The 21892-nt window shown below is 40.8% G+C and overlaps 1 protein-coding gene across 1 annotated transcript in view; it reads left to right on the top strand.

Moving 5' to 3' along the window:
* LOC311149818 (TOX high mobility group box family member 2-like) overlaps positions 1-21892 on the top strand; it is a 98287-nt gene that overhangs the window by 48457 nt on the left and 27938 nt on the right. The window contains exons 3-4 of the mRNA XM_084187043.1: positions 2598-2657; positions 18136-18396. Coding sequence (XP_084043169.1) covers positions 2598-2657; positions 18136-18396 — 321 coding nt within the window. The remainder of the gene's footprint in view (positions 1-2597; positions 2658-18135; positions 18397-21892) is intronic.

The raw sequence follows: 21892 nt of genomic DNA on the forward strand, positions 1-21892 counted from the left end.
ATTACACAGGTGCACCTTGTGCTGAGGACAATAAAAGGCCACTCTAAAATGTGCAGTTTTTGTCACACAACACAATGCAACAGATGTCTCAAGTTTTGAGGGAGTGTGCAATTCGCATGGTGACTGCAGGAATGTCCACCATAGCTGTTGCCAGAGAATTTAATGTTAATTTCTCTACCAAAAGCCGCCTCCAACGTCGTCTTAGAGAATTTGGCAGGACGTCCAACCCGGCCTTACAACCATGTGTATGGCGTTGTGTGGGCGAGCGGTTTGCTGATGTCAACGTTGTGAACAGATTGCCCCATGGTGGCGGTGGGGTTATGGTATGGGCAGGCATAAGCTACGGGCAATCGACAGCAATTTTAATGCACAGAGATACCGTGACAAGATCGTGAGGCACATTTTTAAAGGTATCTGTGACCAACAGATGCATATCTGTATTCCCAGTCATGTGAAATCTATAGATTAGGGCCTAATTAATTTATTTAAATTGACTGATTCCCTTATATGAACTGTAACTCAGTAAAATCTTTGAAATTGTTGCATGTTGCGTTATATTTTTGTTCAGTATAGTTCTCTTGAAGTAGCGTAGTTGCCCCCCAAAAAATAATTAAATGTGTTGAATATATCTTGGAGACAGGAAACTGAGTTGTCATTTAGACGTCTTATCTATGTGTCTGGGTGGTAAATCTATAGGGAGGAATAGTAATGTATTCGTTAGAATAAGCAAGTAGATCCTCACAAGGTTTCCTTGAAATGCATCATTAACCAACCATTGCCTCGGGCCACTGCTCATTCCCAGTCATTACTACCTAATACTAATAATCTGGTGTAATTTGTGAATCTCTCTCTCTTCTCTCCCTCTCTTTCTCGCTCTCTCTTTATCTCTCGTTATCTCTCTATCTCTCTCTCTCTCCCTCTTTTTGATGTCTTCCATTGGGGATATTTTTCTTTCACCCTCAGGATCGTATCCATTAGTCATCTCAGGTCATCATTTCTTAGCCAATCACAGTGGCCCATCTGTGTTCACTGATATTCTACCTGTGTTTATCTAGCTAGCAAACCTTCAGTCCATTTCTTCTAGATCGGAAAAGATCACCCATTGAATCCCCCTGTATCTCCCCATCTGTGGAATTTGAAATAGAATGCCATATCATGTTTTCATTGCCGTCTGTCTGTTCCCCTTCCTAACCCACAGATCTAGGTGATGTCGCCCACGCTATGCCAATAATTACTTTTGTCAACAAACAAGAAAACATTGGCTCTCCTTCATGCCTTTAAATAATTCCACAGCGGTTTGAGAGCTGGTATTGATATATGTCTATGAACGTTCTGTATTACCCGATGCACGGTGAGGGCACTGTCAAGGTTAATCCCGTTTTCTGAATAAACCGCTTCATGACAGAGCTGAGTGCTATGGAGAGTCCAAGGTTGTACGGCAATATATTGCTTTCTGTTGGGCCATAACACTTTTTCTCCATCACAATGGCTTCATGTTATTCTCTTGTAGTATCTTCAGTTTGGACTTTGTGAACTTTCCTCATTCTTAAGAAATTGGATGTTAAGATGTTAGATGACTATCAGTCAAGAGGATTCCAACTTAAAAGTGTTAAAAGTGGTACTCCTCATGAAATTCTGTGTTGCTTCAGATCTGGGCCTGATTCATAAAGCGTTTCAGAGTAGGATTGCTGATCTAGGATCAGGTCCCACCTGTCCATGTAACCTTTTTCATTGTGATCTAAAAGGCAAAACTGATCTTAAATCAGTACTGGGATGCTTGATATGGCCCCTGAGCCCTCAAAGGGGCCTCTGTCTGAGTAGGAATCTTTCCTAGGGGTTGTTAAGTAGTGGCCAGTCAGTAAGTCAAGCTAACCATAGCAATGTAGCTAAAACAGCATAGCGCTGTAGTTCGTCCAGTTTCAGGGCCATGTCATAAAACAGTTAGTTCAGCCACACAATTTGATTGGAGCACAACCCTTCTAAAACCATAGCAAAGGCACGCCCCCTCGCCTATTAGTGTTTTATGAAAACAGGGTTAGCATCAAGTGTTCTCTTATCTCCATGCCTGGTTAGCATACTCCTCCTTGCCTATACCTCATGTGAGAGACATGGCATCCCTTCCCTTCAACAGCCACATACTCGTACACACACATGCATGCACGCACGCACACACACACACACACACACACACACACACACACACACACACACACACACACACACACACACACACACACACACACGCATGCACACGCACGAGCACACACACAGTATACACATACACACAGGGTATTCTCGACCCCACAGGGGAAAGCCCATCGCTCGTCACTCAGCTCAACTAGCCTAATTACCAACCCGCTGATGAACAGTAATTACCGACAATGCCACAACGAGGTTTAGCGAATGTGACAAAGTCATTAGACTCGTGCTTCAGGCCACCCGTAGAGCCATTGCCACTTCTCTCTCTCTCTCTCTCTCTCTCTCTCTCTCTCTCTCTCTCTCTCTCTCTCTCTCTCTCTCTCTCTCTCTCTCGCTCTCTCTCTGTTTAGAACTCTTATTCACATAATGTTTTGTTTTCTTTCTATTTCTGTTTACAGTTTGATGGTGACAACATGTACATGAATGACAATAACCAGGAGTTTCGGTCACCAAGCCAGGTGAGTAGTAACTAATACTAAAGTTTGAACTAACAGGTTCTACCTTCATATGGTCAAATGCCATTCTATCTGTGGCGGCTGCATCAGCTAGACTGAAGAATTTAAATGTCTAATAGCAAAGTATGGAAAGCAAAAACAATTGAACAATGTTGCTTCAGAGCTACCACCCTTCTGGTCATCCACATGTTGTAGTTTTCTCTTCTTCTATAAGTTTGACTCTAAACTATTCTTAACATTGTGAGTAACTTTCCATGCTTATTTATTGTGTAGTTATTATGGAGTTCCCAAAACCCATGACTGTGTGACCTAGTCCAGGTAAGGTAAGGTGTGGATTTGTTTTTACCAAAACAGTTTTCACTGACTTACTTGTCTCAAACCCTTTCGCTCCATAGAGAGCATAGGCCATCCACAAACGTCCTCCAGCAGACTTGGTGTTTTGAGGTTTTACAGTATTAAAAGGTGTTATAAGGTGTTGTTAGATTTGTGTCTAACTAGCCTGTTGGGAGCTTAGGAGTGTAGCTAAGATAGGAGCTGACCCGACACTCACTCCAGTGGACTGGAGGGAGGGGAGCAGAGTACTCACAGCTAGAGTTAGAACACATGGGTGGATTTGTTGATACAGCGGCAAACCTTGATGCTTTAACAAAACATGACATGGTTCCAACTCCTCATCAATTAGCACTTGCCAACAGAGAGGGAGGGAGGGAGAAGAAGAGGGAAAGAGAAAGAGAGAGCATGAGTGCAAAGTGCAGAAGTCAAGAGGCTGAGTAGAGCCCCCTTCCACCTTTCCTAATAAGATTGTATTTTCTTTGATGTCTGGATTGACTCCGTATAATGAGGGGTCGAGGGATAGATTTAGCAGTTTATTGGCTGCTCATAGCTCATTGCAGAATCACAAGGTCTACCGTGTTGGCTACATGCGTTTCTCTGACGACATCACTGGTCACACATTAGTTGCTTTAATTGGGCAAACTGTCAAGCACTGTTGTCCATCAGGCTGGTGATATGTCAATCAACACCTACTTTAAGTGATCAAAGGTCTCAACTGACATCTCTTTGAACTTAATACCTTGTGGCTTTCCAAAACATGAAATCTAGAGCTGAGTTTATGAAAGCTGCCCATTCCCAATACTCTTCAGAGCATACTGCCTCGAGGCATAGCCTACCTCTCATCTCAAAATAATTGCACTGCCTCGTAATTACATTCAAAGATTCCACACGCTTGTGACATCTGTATTTTCCCTCCGTTCCACACAGAACACATTACAGCATGTGTTTGGAAGATGAGGCAATTATTGCTTAATTGACATCTAATTATTTACATTAGATGTGCATTTACTTGCTGTATATAATCATGGCCTTTGAAGATGAATGAGACAAACTGGGGCTTCTTGTACTGGATCTTGTCACGTACGTTAAGGAACGGGACGGACCAAGGTGCAGCGTGAAAGGCTTACATGTTTATTAAAGAAAAAACACACGACACAGTAACCAAAATAACAAAACTTAACCGTGACGGTGCAAAGGCTAACACACAAGCCTAACACAGGAACACAACAAAAACCCACAACACAGGCAGGAAAACTGGCTGCCTAAGTATGATCCCCAATCAGAGACAACGAGCGACCGCTGCCTCTGATTGGGAACCACACCCGGCCAAACATAGAAATACAAACCTAGAAATTCACACCCTGACCAAACTAGCTAGAGTTCTATAGGCCAGGGCGTGACAGATCTTCGCTGCATTCATTTCTGTGATGGTGATTAGCCATTGATGTCACCTATATGCATTTAGCAGCGGTGCACCGCCCAATTGTTTTTCTATATTTTGTGTTAATATAATGTAGATGTATAGTTGTATAGTGCCTTCAGAAAGTATTCACACCCCTTGAATTTTTCCACATTATGTTGTGTTACAACCTGAATTTAAAATGGATTGAATTGAGATATTGTGTCACTGGCCTACAAAACAATACCCTATAATGTCAAAGTGGAATTATGTTTAAAGACATTTTTACTAATTAATGAAAAATTAAAAGCTGAAATGTCTTGGGTCAATAAGGATTCAACCCCTTAGTTATGGGAAGTCTAAATAAGGTCAGTAGTAAAAATGTGCTTAACATGTCACGTAATATGTTGCATGGACTTAGTCTGTATGCAATAATAGTGTTTAACATGATTTTTTAATGACTACCTCATCTCTGTACAACACACATACAATTATCTGCAAGGTCACTAAGTCAAGCAGTGAATTACAAACACAGATTCAACCACAAAGACCAGAGAGTTATTCCAGTACCTCGCAAAGAAGGGCACCTATTGGTAGATGGGTAATAAAAAATTAAAAAGCAGACATTGAATATCCATTTGAGCATGGTGAAGTTATTAATTACGCTTTGGATGGTGTATCAACACCCAGTCACAAAAAAAATACAGCCGTCCTTCTTCACTCAGTTGCCAGAGAGGAAGGAAACGGGGATTTCACCATGAGGCCAATGGTGACTTTAAAACAGTTACAGAGTTGAATGGCTGTGATAAGAAAAAATTGAGGATGGATCAACAAAATTGTAGTTACTCCATAATACTAACCTAAATAACAGCGTGAAAAGAAGGACGCCTGTACAGAATAAAAATATTCCAAAACATGCATCCTGTTTGCAATAAGGCACTGAAGTAAAACTGCAAAAAAATGTGGCAAAGAGATTAACTTTATGTCCTGATTACAAAGTGTTATGTTTGGGGTAAATCCAACACAACACATCACTGAACAGCAATCTTCATATTTTCAAGCATGGTGGTGGCTGCATGTTATGGGTATGCTAGTCATCGGCAAGGACTAGGGAGTTTTTTAGGATAAAAAGAAACGGAATAGAGCAAAGCACAGGCAAAATCCAAGAGGAAAACCTGGATCAGTCTGCTTTCCACCAGACACTGGGAGATGAATTCACCTTTCAGCAGGACAATAACCTAAAACACAAGGCCAAATATACACTTGAGTTACTTACCAAGACGACATTGAATGTTCCTGAGTGGCCTAGTTAAAGTTTTGACTTAAATCGCAAGAATTGAAAATGGCTGTCTAACAGTGATCAACAACTTGACAGAGCTTGAAGAATTTAAAAATAATAATGTGCAAATATTGTACAATCCAGGTGTGCAAAGCTCTTAGAAATTTACACAGAAAGACTCACAGCTGTAATTGCTGCCAAAAGTGATTCTAACATGAATTGACTCAGGGGGTTGAATATTTATTTAATGAAGATATATTAGTGTTATTATTATTTTTACAAATGTTATAATTGTTCTTCCACTTTGACATTACAGAGTATTTTGTGTAGATCGTTGGAAAAACATGACGATTAACACAACACAATGTGGAAAAAGTCACGGGGTGTGAATACTTGAAGGCACTGTATGCCCCAGGAAGACCCCATCCACCGCCCCCCACGCAGGCAGACCCCAGGAAAACTACCCCCACCCCCACCCCCCCCAATCTCTTGGTAATGTTTTGGGGATGATGTCATGTTTTATTTGTTGTAACATGACATTTATGGGTTGCAAAATGGGCAACTTCAAGCACATACAGTGGGGGAAAAAAGTATTTAGTCAGCCACCAATTGTGCAAGTTCTCCCACTTAAAAAGATGAGAGAGGCCTGTAATTTTCTTCATAGGTACACGTCAACTATGACAGACAAAATGAGAATTGTTTTTCTCCAGAAAATCACATTGTAGGATTTTTAATGAATTTATTTGCAAATTATGGTGGAAAATAAGTATTTGGTCAATAACAAAAGTTTCTCAATACTTTGTTATATACCCTTTGTTGGCAATGACACAGGTCAAACGTTTTCTGTAAGTCTTCACAAGGTTTTCACACACTGTTGCTGGTATTTTGGCCCATTCCTCCATGCAGATCTCCTCTAGAGCAGTGATGTTTTGGGGCTGTCGCTGGGCAACACTGACTTTCAACTCCCTCCAAAGATTTTCTATGGGGTTGAGATCTGGAGACTGGCTAGGCCACTCCAGGACCTTGAAATGCTTCTTACGAAGCCACTCCTTCGTTGCCCGGGCGGTGTGTTTGGGCTCATTGTCATGCTGAAAGACCCAGCCACGTTTAATCTTCAATACCCTTGCTGATGGAAGGAGGTTTTCACTCAAAATCTCACGATACATGGCCCCATTCATTCTTTCCTTTACACGGATCAGTCGTCCTGGTCCCTTTGCAGAAAAACAGCCCAAAGCATGATGTTTCCACCCCCATGCTTCACAGTAGGTATGGTGTTCTTTGGATGCAACTCAGCATTCTTTGTCCTCCAAACACGACGAGTTGAGTTTTTACCAAAAAGTTATATTTTGGTTTCATCTGACCATATGACATTCTCCCAATCCTCTTCTGGATCATCCAAATGCACTCTAGCAAACTTCAGACGGGCCTGGACATGTACTGGCTTAAGCAGGGGGACACGTCTGGCACTGCAGGATTTGAGTCCCTGGCGACGTAGTATGTTACTGATGGTAGGCTTTGTTACTTTGGTCCCAGCTCTCTGCAGGTCATTCACTAGGTCCCCCCGTGTGGTTCTGGGATTTTTGCTCACCGTTCTTGTGATCATTTTGACCCCACGGGGTGAGATCTTGCGTGGAGCCCCAGATCGAGGGAGATTATCAGTGGTCTTGTATGTCTTCCATTTCCTAATAATTGCTCCCACAGTTGATTTCTTCAAACCAAGCTGCTTACCTATTGCAGATTCAGTCTTCCCAGCCTGGTGCAGGTCTACAATTTTGTTTCTGGTGTCCTTTGACAGCTCTTTGGTCTTGGCCATAGTGGAGTTTGGAGTGTGACTGTTTGAGGTTGTGGACAGGTGTCTTTTATACTGAAAACAAGTTCAAACAGGTGCCATTAATACAGGTAACGAGTGGAGGACAGAGGAGCCTCTTAAAGAAGAAGTTACAGGTCTGTGAGAGCCAGAAATCTTGCTTGTTTGTAGGTGACCAAATACTTATTTTCCACCATAATTTGCAAATAAATTCATAAAAAATCCTACAATGTGATTTTCTGGATTTTCTGTCATAGTTGACGTGTACCTATGATGAAAATTACAGTCCTCTCTCATCTTTTTAAGTGGGAGAACTTGCACAATTGGTGGCTGACTAAATACTTTTTTCCCCCACTGTATACCAATAGACTTTTGATGTCCCACCGGCCCAAAAATGCAAAGTCTATTATAGAGTCACCTTTGTGAGTGTCCAGGGCTTCTTGTGTCTAGCTAGCACACTTCAGCACAGTCAGGAAATTACATTATACATGCCATCTCAGGCCCTTTCAAGAGAAAGCCACTAAACAGAAACAGCTTTCATTGATTCTAAGCTGGGAAACAGGTCTAGTCACTCAGTGGCTTCTTCCAAAAGGTATTCATTTGTTTGTTGTTACAGTATATGGAAGGGACATTTTTTGTTTGTTTTCCATCTGAAATTCTTGTGGGTGACCTAATTTGATCAGTGTTGAATGTGTTTTTCTACTGCATACCAGTAAACTAATAATATCAGTAATTCACCCTATCGATTTTCGTTTGTGTCCCGCATTTCATTAGAATCTGGGATTTATCTGAAATATAGGCTTAATAAGAGTTTTATAAGCTTGTTCAATAATGCTGATTGATATTTTCCTCACCACAAATCTATCATTGGATGTTTTCAATCTGTCATTGGATGCACATTGTTCACACACACTCATCTCAAAGTGCAAGAATGTTCATTGCTATACATACATGTAAAGTACATTTAGTACGCATTGTGTGTTAACATCAACAAACATGGCCACCATATTCTATGTGGCATTATGGGTAGTGTAGTAGTGTAGTGTCCCATTCAAGCCTTTATCTAGCCTGTGTCCATCCAGCGCGTTATGAGTCCGGTGGTGCCCCAAATAATCAGGCTGATTGGGGATCAGGCAAGTGTGACAGGCAGGAAATTATCTTGTGGGATTTGTGGGTAGTGTAGTCTCCTCTTTCAAGCCCAGCGCATTGAGTGTCCAGCGGTGCCCCAAATAACCAGGCTGATTGGGGATCAGGCCAGTGTGATGGACAGGAAATGCTTTGATTGGGACTGGTCTGTCAATCAGCGGTGAGGGTGATACGTTTGGTTCATTGCAGACTGGAGCCGGTGTATGTTTACATGGCCGTCGCCCTCCTCTCTGTTTTTACAGTCCTTATCTCACTGGGGTTTCATTTACAATACAGTTTTAACTGATGGGATTTACAACTTCCTCCCTATTATGTTATCAGTCACTGTACAGAGAGCAGACCTGGGTTCAAATACTATTTGAACTCATTCAAATACTGAGCGTTTGCTTTAGCCTGCCTGGAGTGTCAAGAGGGCAGGGTTTGCACCTTTTAGACTTTTCTATTAGTTCTGTTGTGACAGGCATGCTGAATCAAACACAGAGTATTTGAAATTATTTAAAATAGTATTGGAACCCAGATCTGGTGTGAAGAGCCAGAGGCAGAGGCAGAAGGACAGAAAGAACAATAGAGAAATACTTTTCTCTCTGTTACCTCTTGTTTTTTACTTTTGTTCTGACCCTGCCTTGCTGTAGTAAGAAACCCAGGGTATTTTAAGAACCAGATAGTTTTAGCTTCTTTGTGTTTCTGCCTTTGGTTCTTTTGTTGTTGAGAATGTGAGGAGACAACGTGGGCCTCTATTGATTTAGTCACAACCACAGGGGAGCAGTTGCTGATGGTCTAGATTAGAATAGAATCTTCACCTGTTGGATAAAGTGTCTCATCTCTCTCTCTCTCTCTCTCTCTCTCTCTCTCTCTCTCTCTCTCTCTCTCTCTCTCTCTCTCTCTCTCTCTCTCTCTCTCTCTCCTCTCTCTCTCTTCTCTCTCTCTCTCTCTCTCTCTCTCTCTCTCTCTCTCTCTCTCTCTCTCTCTCTCAATTCAATTTCAATTTCAATTTAAGGGCTTTATTGGCATGGGAAACGTGTGTTACATTGCCAAAAGCAAGTGAAGTAGATAGTAAACAAAAGTGAAATAAACAATAAATATTAACAGTAAACATTACACTCAGAAGTTTCAAAAGAATAAAGACATTTCAAATGTCATATTATGTATATATACAGTGTTGTAACAATGTGCAAAAAGTTAAAGTACAAATGGGAAAATAAATAAACATAAATATGGGTTGTATTTACAATGGTGTTGTTCTTCCACTGGTTGCCCTTTTCTTTGTGGCAACAGGTCACAAATCTTGCAGCTGTGATGGCACACTGTGGTTTTTCACCCAGTAGATAAGGGAGTTTATCAAATTGGATTTGTTTTCGAATTCTTTGTGGATCGCTGTAATCTGAGGGAAATATGTGTCTCTAAAATGGTCATAACATTTGGCAGGAGGTTAGGAAGTGCAGCTCAGTTTCCACCTCATTTTGTGGCAGTGTGCACATAGCCAGTCTTCTCTTGAGAGCCAGGTCTGCCTACGGCGGCCTTCTCAATAGCAAGGCTATGCTCACTGAGTCTGTACATAGTCAAAGCTTTCCTTAAGTTAGGGTCAGTCACAGTGGTCAGGTATTCTGCCACTGTGTACTCTCTGTTTAGGGCCAAATAGCATTCTAGTGTGCTCTGTTTTTTGTTTGTTCTTTCCAATGTGTCAAGTAATTCTCTTTTTGTTTTCTCATGAATTTGGTTGGGTCTAGTTGTGTTGTTGTTGTTGTTGTCCTGGGGCTGTGTGGGGTCTGTTTGTGTTTGTGAACAGAGCCCCAGGACAAGCTTACTTAGGGGACTCTTCTCCAAGTTCATCTCTCTGTAGGTGATGGCTTTGTTATGGAAGGTTTGGGAATCGCTTCCTTTTAAGTGGTTATAGAATTTAACGGCTCTTTTCTGGATTTTGATAATTAGCGGGTATTGGCCTAATTCTGCTCTGCATGCATTATTTGGTGTTTTACGTTGTACACGGGGGATGTTTTTGCAGAATTCTGCATGCAGAGTCTCAATTTGGTGTTTGTCCCATTTTGTGAATTCTTGGTTGGTGAGCGGACCCCAGACCTCAGAACCATAAAGGGCAATGGGTTCTATAACTGATTCAAGTATTTTTAGCCAGATCCTAATTGGTATGGCAAATTTTATGTTCCTTTTGATGGCATAGAAGGCCCTTCTTGCCTTGTCTCTCAGATCGTTCACAGCTTTGTGGAAGTTACCTGTGGCGCTGATGTTTAGGCCGAGGTATGTATAGTTTTTTGTGTGCTCTAGGGCAACGGTGTCTAGATGGAATTTGTATTTGTGGTCCTGGCAACTGGACCTTTTTTGGAACACCATTATTTTTGTCTTACTGAGATTTACTGTCAGGGCCCAGGTCTGACAGAATCTGTGCAGAAGAACTAGGTGCTGCTGTAGGCCCTCCTTGGTTGGTGACAGAAGCACCAGATCGTCAGCAAACAGAAGACATTTGACTTCAGATTCTAGTAGGGTGAGGCCGGGTGCTGCAGACTGTTCTAGTGCCCTCGCCAATTCGTTGATATATATGTTGAAGAGGGTGGGGCTTAAACTGCATCCCTGTCTCACCCCACGGCCCTGTGGAAAGAAATGTGTGTGTTTTTTGCCAATTTTAACCGCACACTTGTTGTTTGTGTACATGGATTTTATAATGTCGTATGTTTTTCCCCCAACCCCACTTTCCATCAATTTGTATAGCAGACCCTCATGCCAAACTGTCTTCATTAAAGTATGGGGATTCTAGTGGGGGGATATAGGTAGCACACAGGAGGACATTTTTCTCAGTTGAGATAATTTCCTTTTGAATTTCTAACCAAATGTAAAATGTTCCTGTTTTGATTAATTTAATAGAGTGAGTTAGGTCTGCTCTATACCAAATTAGCATACCCCCTGAGTCCCTTCCCTGTTTCACACCTGGTAGTTTGGTGGATGGGACTACCAGCTCTCTGTAACCTAGAGGGCAACCAGTGGGTCCGTCTCCTCTATACCATGTTTCTTGTAGGATGACAATGTCTGTATTTCCGACCCTCTCTCTCTCTCTTTCTCTCTCTCTCTCTCTCTCGCTCTCTCTCTTTCTCTCTCTCTCTCTCGCTCCCCCCCCCCCCCCTCTTACTAACACACACACATTACACTCCAGGTAGACCCATACAATAGCTTGGTCAAGTCTAGGGTTGCAAAGCTACTGGTAATTTACCAAAGTTACTGGAATCTTCAGTAATTTTGGTAATTAACAGGTAATCTATGCTAACTTTGGTAATTTATACTTTAATAACAAAAAAAAAATGTATTCATATATAATATAAAAAAAATTATATCAGAGAGCAGAGACACCTCAGAACACACTGGTACCACACTCACCACATGTGGGCGATGGCGAAGTTACGTAATGGTGTGCCAATATACTCTGAGTACAACAGACAGAAACACACATGCGCGTGCGCAGACACACACACACTCCCCTTCCATTTTCAGTGGATAGGTCTCTTCTCATCATTCTTCCTTTTTGGTCATGTGAAAAGTTGCCAGAGCAGGTGACTAATCATGTACATGGAAAGCATGCATCCCTCTCCCGAGCACAACTAGAAAGCTTTGTGCGATGCATAGAAGAATGTGATAAAGTTCAGATTATAAAGAAAGAAAATCGAACACTCAGTGCATTCAGAAAGTATTCAGACTCCTTCCCTTTTTCCACATTTTGTTACGTTACAGCCTTATTCTAAAATTTATTAAATTGATTTTTTTCCTCATCAATCTACACACAATACAACCTAACGACAAAGCGAATTACAGGTTTTTTGAAAATTTTCCAAATGTATTAAAAATAAAAAACAGAAATACCTTATTTGCATAAGTATTCAGACCCTTTGCTATGAGACTCGAAATTGAGCTCAGGTGCATCCTGTTTCCATTGATCATCCTTGAGATGTTTCTACAACTTGATTGGAGTCCACTTGTGGTAAATTCAATTGATTGGACATGATTTGGAAAGGCACACACCTATCTATATAAGGTCCCACAGTTGACAGTGCAGGTCAGAGCAAAAACCAAGCCATGAGGTCGAAGGAATTGTCCGTAGAGCTCCGAGACAGGATTGTGTCGAGGCACATATCTGGGGAAGGGTAGAAAAAAATGACTGCAGCATTGAAGGTCCCCAAGAACACAGTGGCCTCCATCATTCTTAAATGGAAGAAGTTTGGGACCACCAAGACTCTTCCTAGAGCTGGCCGCCCAGAGGCCGGACTTGAACCCGATTGAACATCTCAGGAGAGACCTGAAAATAGCTGTGCAGCAACGCTCCCCATCCAACCTTACAGAGCTTGAGAGGATTTGCAGAGTGGGAAAAACTCCCCAAATACAGGTGTGCCAAGCTTGTAACATCATACCTAAGACGACTCAAGGCTGTAATTGCTGCCAAAGGTGCTTTAACAAAGTACTGAGTAAAAGGTCTGAATACTTATGTAAATGTAATATTGAAGTTTTTTATTTTTAATACATTTGAAAAATGTATAAAAACCAGTTTTTTGCTTTGTCATTATGGGGTATTGTGTGTAGATTGATGAGGGGGAAAAACAATTTAATCAATTTTAGAATAAGGCTGTAACGTAACAAAATGTGGAAAAAGTCAATGGGTCTTAATACTTTCCGAATGCACTGTATGCTCCCAACAATTGAATGGGTAAACCTAACCAACGTTTTGGCACACAGTGCCTTCTTCTGTTTTAGATTATAACTTAATAATCTAGTCATATCGGTTGAAGATTAACTGTATACTTTCTAATGGTGTTTCACAGTGAAATATTCTTCTTCGACATTGAAACAACATTGAGACAACGTTGAAACAACATTGAGGGAATAGGATGCCCACACCCATGCTGAGAGTATTTGTTAGGGACGTCCTATCTAGGTCAGTCTATGTCAGACAATAAATCCAATTATCAACAGCTTCTGAAAGAGAAGAAATACAAGAATAAAGAAGCCTAGGGTCGGCATTACCTCTATGAGTAAGTTCCAGTTTTATCCACGATGTCTCTTCATATTCCAGGTTCTACTAGACTAAACCACATGACCGTTACGAGACTATCCCAATAGTAAATTAAGAACATATTCAAGATTATCCAGAGAAGGCCCTCTTATGTCTGTGAGCCACTTGGTCCTCCTCAACTAAATGTACATCATGCTGAAACCTTAAAACCACCCCAAAACAGAATCTATCAGCAGTGAGAGTACACTGAATGATTCATACGCTCTTTTAAGAGAACTTGAAACCATGGATCTATTTTGGGCTCCGCTTTAAATGCACTACTGCTGCTACAGAGGGATTTAGAGAGGACTAAGTAGTTTGATATTTCTGTTGGTTTTCTGTGGATTTATTTTCTCTCTCTCTCTCTCTCTCTCTCTCTCTCTCTCTCTCTCTCTCTCTCTCTCTCTCTCTCTCTCTCTCTCTCTCTCTCTCTCTCTCTCTCTCTCTCTCTCTCTCTCTCTCTCTCTCTCTCTCTCTCTCTCTCTCTCTCTCTCTCTCTCTCTCTCTCTCTCTCTCTCTCTCTCTCTCTCTCTCTCTCTCTCTCTCTCTCTCTCTCTCTCTCTCTCTCTCTCTGTCGTCCCCAGTGATCTTTCTCATCATATGGAGACCAAGGTCATGCCTGATTGAAAAATAATAGAAGTGTAGACATCTGGTATAATACTGTGGGAAGTTAAATCTATTTTAATGGCCCTGCTGCAGCGGATTCTCTCTGATGCACTCCTCGCGGTTCAGTGACAGTAAATCACAACGTTCTCTTATTACCCTGACTGGAATGAGGGCATAGAGAGAGAACAACGAGGGATCCACACCATTTGTTTTTCTCTCCTACCTCCTCCCCCCTCCCTCCGTTTGCCATGGCTTAAAGAGAATGACATCAGAAAAATAAAATTAAAGGGGGATTATGGCTAGGCTATTGTGCCATATGTGACTACCGGGGCTTCCACAGAGTGACTACAGACTGACATCTTTTATTTATTTATGTTATTTCAGCCATAATGAATGGATGAAATAGGGAAATGTGGTGCACCACAATACTAACCCCACAAATACGTCCAGATTTGTCCAGCACCAAAGAGCATGCTTTTCTGTTTTAAACTATTGTAGGAGTCTGTCAGTGCTTTATTTCTTTATACATGCTCTTTCATTGACAACCTCTAGGTTTTAACTGAACTAAGAAAGAGTTATGGATGTACTTCCTTTTCCGCTCTGGTCAAAACACTTTCTCACATTTCGTTTTTGGTGTGTTTTTGGTCCGATTTCAAGCTCAACTCAAATAGGCCACACACAGCTGTAATGGAGTATGTGTGGGGGTCTTCTACCAAACTAAATTAGATCTATTTTGATGTGACATTTGAGGGAATTGCCAGTGGGGGTGCAGAATGGAGGATAGCTCACTCCCCACCCCCCCCAAGCTCACCTGTCCTTTATGACGGACATCACCTGTGACCCTGACACGGCATTGGACGGAGAAAACAGCCCCTTTTTCAATCCACTTATCCCAGTTCTACCTGGCTGTCAGTCAGCCAGCTCTGAAATCTATCTTCTGCTCTTTTTCAATCGAGGACCATTCATCGCCATCTATTGTATTACACTGGCTGGTTCTGCTGATGCATCACCCCAATGGAGTTTCTTGTCATTTCAGAGCTTGGTGGCTAGGTCAAGCGCTTCAACGCACTGTCCTTCGTCTATTTGACGATCGTTCTAAAATACCCTTCAGCCATTCGTCCTCGCCATTAGTTGATGGGTGTCTTATTTGTCCTCTCTGCTCAAGAGGCTCTTTTTGGCAGTTGGCACTAGTCCTAGAATGTTGTGTTGTGTTTGAGTAACCTATCCTAACCCAACTGTCATCTTCCTATATCTATCTCTTATCTTATCTAGAGATGGCGGACATTTCTGTTTATGCATCACAAGCTGCTGCACATCGCCAGAACAAGGCCGATCTGTCGTTTCTTCATCATGGCATATGGCTACTGGACTGTCTTTCAATAGATGCTATTTTTAGTAAAGGTAGATGGTGTTTGATTAAGCAAATGGAATGCAGTATTGGAATATATCAAATCAGAGCATTTATTGTAAATGTATGCTGTCGAAAACTATCGTTAGTGTGTTTATCCGATAGAATTCAACATAGACATTAATCCATATAACCACTAGTGTTAGATTATCTCATGTGGACAGCCGACATATATAATGGAACTGTAGAGAGGAGGGAGATTGGTAGTGTCATCAGAGCTTTGCAAGCGTTTTCTTTCCATAAATATGAAAGATTTGCTTAAATTTCACCTATCATGGGAGGGCTAAGGTGGTGGAGCGAGGCTGAATCAACATTTGACATTTAGTTTTGACTGTTTTGTTTTATCCACATGCCGCCCTGACCTGAAAGCCAGTAGATGTATGAATTATTTATCTGCGTTTGAAAATATTAAACTTGTTATGTCCTTGTTCCACATTTTATCCCCAAGGGCATGAAAGGACTTGTTAAAACAATGGAAGGGCTGGTTGTAAAATCGCCTCATGCAGCATTCAAATCTTCGAACATGCATCCTACATCCGTTATGTTTTATCTCGGAGAAGGAATTGTCTGAATTACATGATGTTGTTCGGATCAAAGCTAGATGAAATGCATGGAAAGCTAGTTTTGTTGAGCATTTAAAAAGTGGTGAATCCATGCAAGAAAATAAGTGTTTCGTAATGTTTCGTAATGTCTTACCAACACAACATCCAATAACCGAGACTCAAATATCTAATTGATGCTTTGAGGAAAATAGATAATGGTCATAAAAGTGTCTTAATAAATATGCTATATGCAATACCAACTAGGCCTACTGGAAGATACAATCGTAGGCCAATAGAACTGAATAGAGCCTAAAATAATGTATAGGGTGTTCTGTAGGCAGTTATTTGAAGGTATGGTCTGGCCAAATGACACCCTTGAAAATGCTTGCCAAGTTACATATTTGTCTCTTGTCAAGAAATCCTAAGATATATATTACAAGAACATACAATGTTTATCTCACTTATTAGACATAACTATAGCTACACTGTAATGTATGTTAATAATAACCTGTTGTGTGCGAAAACAAGCTCTCACTGACGTTGGATATAGTAATAGTAGTGATAGTGTTGTAAGCACATTCGCATCAAGATAATCTTAATGTAAAGTGTATATATATTTTAAACTCAATTTCCCATTGAAAGGAAACGAAAACATTTCAGCCTCAGGTTTATGTCTCTCTTTCTTTGCTTACAATGTTCTATTTTATGAGAGTTTTATCTTGGTTCCATGCCTGATTTTCCTCAGAATTTCTTACCATTTGTTTGCTGAAAGTATTTGTTTGCAAGATAAATGGCTGCTCTGGCAGGCGAGATGACAGCCTACACGAAGATGATATTGAATTGATTTCTGAAATGTTGCAGAACGGACTGCTTGATGTGTACCGTGAGACATGAATCATACAAATTCTATTAAAAAGCTCTTGAATGGCTGACACTGGAATATTATTTGTGATGATTAATTTCCCCCAGTCATTATAAAGGGAGTCAGCATCAGATTGCCTCTGAAAAAATTGCTTTATATTCCCTGGTGAATACCCTTGGTGTGCTTTTGAGAGTGCAAAACCATATTTCTCAGCACAATATTATGTCAAGATAGCCCTTGAAGGTACCACAGTGAGGCTTCCTCCTGTACCACCTGATTTGCATTTGCAGAATAATAAGAAAGTATTTCACCTTGTTCTGATGGAGGGAGAGAAGAGGTCATTTATTGACCTTAGATACAGCTCATAACACAGAGACTATGTCAGGGGGATTTGGTCAATTCCATCTCAACCCAATTCAGTTCAGGAATTTGATTGAAATCCCAATATGAATCATAACATTGAGGAATTTCTATTTGAAATTTAATGAGTTAAAAGGAATAGACCCCAACCGGTGTTGCCAGTGTTCTATGAGTAAAGCTTTGTTTGGGTTCTTCATTAATAAGCCATTAACCTTTAACAGAAATGAGTTTCTTCATCACAAACACATTTCTGTATTTGTACATGCTCCTGCTTTCTGGACTGACACGGAGGCACCCAAGGCAGCGAGAGCTTTACATTCTGCATTACAACATGCGATAGGATTGATTTTAAAAGCTGATTGAGCATATTAGTATTGGTGATTAAACCAGGATTAATATATTACTGTTTTGCTACATAGAGAAGCATATGCAGTTTTAGTTTCAGGTTAATTAATTCTAGTTTAATCTCCTAATAGATTACTATAATGTGTGGCTTCATGTATGATGGCTTTTGCTGATATATTTTATTTCAATATCTCAACTCCTATTGTCTACACACTTACCATCTCACTCATTTTTATTTTGAGAGCTCGAGTGAGCAAGATTTCCAATGTGTTCATCACAAATGGTAAATAAACGAAAAAATGTGAACCTTGAACTTGAAACCCATCCTGTCATCTTGTCTCCATTCTCAGAACTACTCCAGTCAGGGCCGAGGAAGCAACAGTGGAGGAGGAGGGGATGAAGACTACGAGATCCCTCCCATCACACCCCCCAACCACGCTGACCCCTCTCTGCTTCACCTCATGGACCCCGAGTCGGGCTACACCTTCCACTCACTGTCCCACAACAGCCTGATCAACCCCTACTCCTACCCGGAGCTGCCTGCTGCCCTCATGATGTCCAATATGCTGGGCCAGGATAGCCATCTTCTCTCAGGGCATAATATGCACTCGGTAAGATTCACCAGTTACAGTACTTCTCCTAGGATTCAATTCAATGTGTTGTTATTTTCAGTGTGGCTTCATAAGGGACATGTTCTTGTCTTAGAACAGGGAAACACACTTGTTTTAATTAGTAGGACTCTAACGGGCTAAGGAGACCCCAGCAGACACATGCACCATTTATGCTTTTACACATTCTGCTTTTTAACTCCCAGACCTTTGTGACAGACTCCTTCATATCTATTCAATCACCACACTCAAAAATATTTGATTCCCTCAAAGTGAGCACAGAAAGAGAGCCAGGAGCTGTGCAGTACACATTTTCATTTGCTCTCTGATTGGTAAAACGAAAAAGGGGGTCTTGGAGGAGAAAAGAGAAGGGTTCTCCCTTGTCAGCTACTTTTATCTTTCAAAATGATGCAGAGGACGTCCATTCCAACCTCAGTAAGCGACTATTTCATGTGTTAAACATGATTCACACTGAGCAAACACCCCTGGCGTACAAATTCAAGTCCTTTAATCATAGAATCGAAGGAGATGAATTATAAATTGCCCACGTGTGAATAATTCAGCGTTATATACTTTCATCTGACACAAATATAACTTCTGGGTCATACATATTCATGCTTTAATGTGAGCATCCGTGTCATTTATCCTTGGTTAATCAGGTCTTATGTGATTTCAGAATCAAAGTGCATAAGTTGTACATTTTATGTGTGTGGCAGAGAGTGTGCCATTTAAAGTCAGACTTGGGCTTAAGTCACTGTGTTGAACATACTAGTGAGCTAAATAGAACTGGTGCCATAGGGATGTACAGTAATGTGCTACATAATGTGCAAGAGTATTTATGTGTTTATTTATTTAGTTATACATTTTGCAGTGGTCAGAAAGTGCTCTGGCTACTATTTTTCATAGCAAATACAGCTTTAATTGATACAATTGGGGTGAGGCTGCTGAGGGAGGTGTCTGTGTGTGTGCGTGCATTTGGGCGTGTTCATGTTCATGCCATACGTATGTGTTTAAGCGCTCAAAAATGAATGGGAGAAAGCAGCTCCCTTTTCTTCTTGGTGTAATAGGCCAATAAGATTTCCGTAAGAAAGAGAGTCCCGGATTTTAAACAGCTTTCGATTCACCTTTGCAATTATTTATTTTCAAATAGTCCTTCAGGGTAATGTTCCATATTCTTATTTCACACCCCCTTTTCTCATAAATGAACCTTCATCGCCATAAATCACTGCACAAACAGAGACTTGCACACACCGTGAAAGGTCCAAAGATTTATGTAACACATTCATGTTTTCCACTTCCTCATTTTAGTACTACTCTACTGGAGCCTGGCTAATAATAGTGACTATTAATATTTCCTGTTGCCTAGCAACCTGAGCAAGTAATAGCTTACTCTGGAAAAATAGATGACCGATAAGGGAAAAAATTCAATTCATTTATTATCTCTGGGGACAAGAGGAGCTTATTTCTCAGGCTGAGGCATTGAAAAGTAAGCTGAAATATCTTAAAGGAATTGGAGATGAGGTTATTTTCAATTTCATTCCATTAAGAAAGGATGTTTCATTTGACATTTTTCCTATGATGTCAATTAACCTTAATTTCATGCAAATAAAGGCATAATAGACAGATTACATTTAACATTTTAGTCATTTAGCAGACGCTCTTATCCAGAGCGACTTACAGTTAGCGAGTGCATACATTTTCATACTGGCCCCCCATGGGAATCGAACCCACAACCCTGGCGTTGCAAGCGCCATGCTCTACCAACTGAGCTGTCATAGTATTTGTGTTTTAGGGACGTACTGTATAAAAAAGACAGAATGTGAGGTTTTTGCAAAGTGGGGAAATGCACAAAAATAAAGGTACCCTTAGCATTCGATGAAAGAATACAGTGATCATAATATGATGCAAAACATTATTTTGTGTCAATTGTTTTCTTTCATTGTAGCTGTACTTTTTTATTCAACAACAATGCCTCAAGGATACAGTTTATATCAGCAATGATAACTATCTTATGCTGTATGTAAACTCCCTTACAAATACAAGCTCAGCTGGAGCAATAGATATTGCTCATCTCCGGGGATGATGTTACTGGTTTTAGTACAACATTTAGCCTAAGGCTAAAGCTCAGAAACTTCTCTCTGCCTAGGGATACTCTTTTCCACCATGTATTTCATGGTCTCCAATCACACAGTAAACCGTTTTAAAGGGATTGTTCAGAGAAATTACATTCTCTTAATATTTGTTGTCTTACCTTGAAAGCATTATTTTGGATAAGGAGTGATCCGCCATCCTAGCCATTATACTGTATATATACATATCTACATATACCTTTAAGGCAATACAATATTGTGAGCAGTAGATCTGACCATGACCATCAATATCATTTTTAGAAATGCACGTTGTTCAGTTCTTGTTGTAGTTGTCTGAAGTAGCATATATTGTTTTACTGAGAGTAAAGTATGTAACAAATATCCTACATCTCTGATCACTGGTGGAGCACATGATACTAGTAATACCCTTCCTCTCTCCATCAGAACCCTTTTATTTTTTCCTCAGAATTCATCTCATTTTTGACAGCCTCCTCCCTCTCAGTTCATTCTGACTGCTCCGAAGGCAGAAGTATTAGCTGCTAAATCACAGGATGACATGTGCAGTAGATGGAAAAATGGGCTTGAAGCAATGATGAGAAATGGTTCTGTTTGGGTATTTAAAAGCAGTGTTGATGTGATATGAATTGTTGATATATGTAGCTTGGACTTAGATATAAAAGTAGTGGTATGTTTTATGATGGTTCAAAGAAATTCATATTACATCCAGATACTGTATGTTTAATCTGAATATTTAACTCATCTAGAGACTTTTAATCTAAGCCTGCCTTTCTACAATGCATTTGTATGTGATAGCTGACACCAAACTGCCTTTATTGCTAAATACAATAATGACATATCACATGTGGTTAAACAGCTAGCAAGATAAGTTCCCATAACATGAGGGAATGGTTTGGATATGTTATCCTTGATTAGAAACATACAGTGGCTTGCTATTGGTAAAGACAGTGGCCCACTACTCATTTGGCTGATGGGCTTTCCAGAGTTCAGACAGCAGTAGCCAACACTACTTACTCGACATGGGTCCAATATCAGCTTACAGTGGTGTGCTCATAGCCTCATAGCCATCAGTGGTCCGATAGGTGCTTGCTGGCTGGAGAGTGTTTAATAAGATTGTTAGGTGTTTAGCCAAGTGTGATATCCCAACCCACCCCCTGCCCTCTGTTGTCTAAGGCCAGACAGACACAAACTTTGGATGGGACATTGAACAATGCATAATTTCTCCAAGTTGGATGGAGCGCTCATTATGCCTGCATTTAAAAACCCTATCACAGCTAGCCCTCACTGTCAATGTTGCCTGCTCCCCAGTGTACTACTGTGGGGGGCTTCATGTTTGACAGGCCCCCAGATCCCCGAGCCTGGCTGGTCTGGCTCATGTTTGCGAGAGGGGA

This window comes from Coregonus lavaretus, assembly GCF_964263955.1.
Source record: "Coregonus lavaretus genome assembly, chromosome: 22".
Taxonomy (NCBI): Eukaryota; Metazoa; Chordata; class Actinopteri; order Salmoniformes; family Salmonidae; genus Coregonus; species Coregonus lavaretus.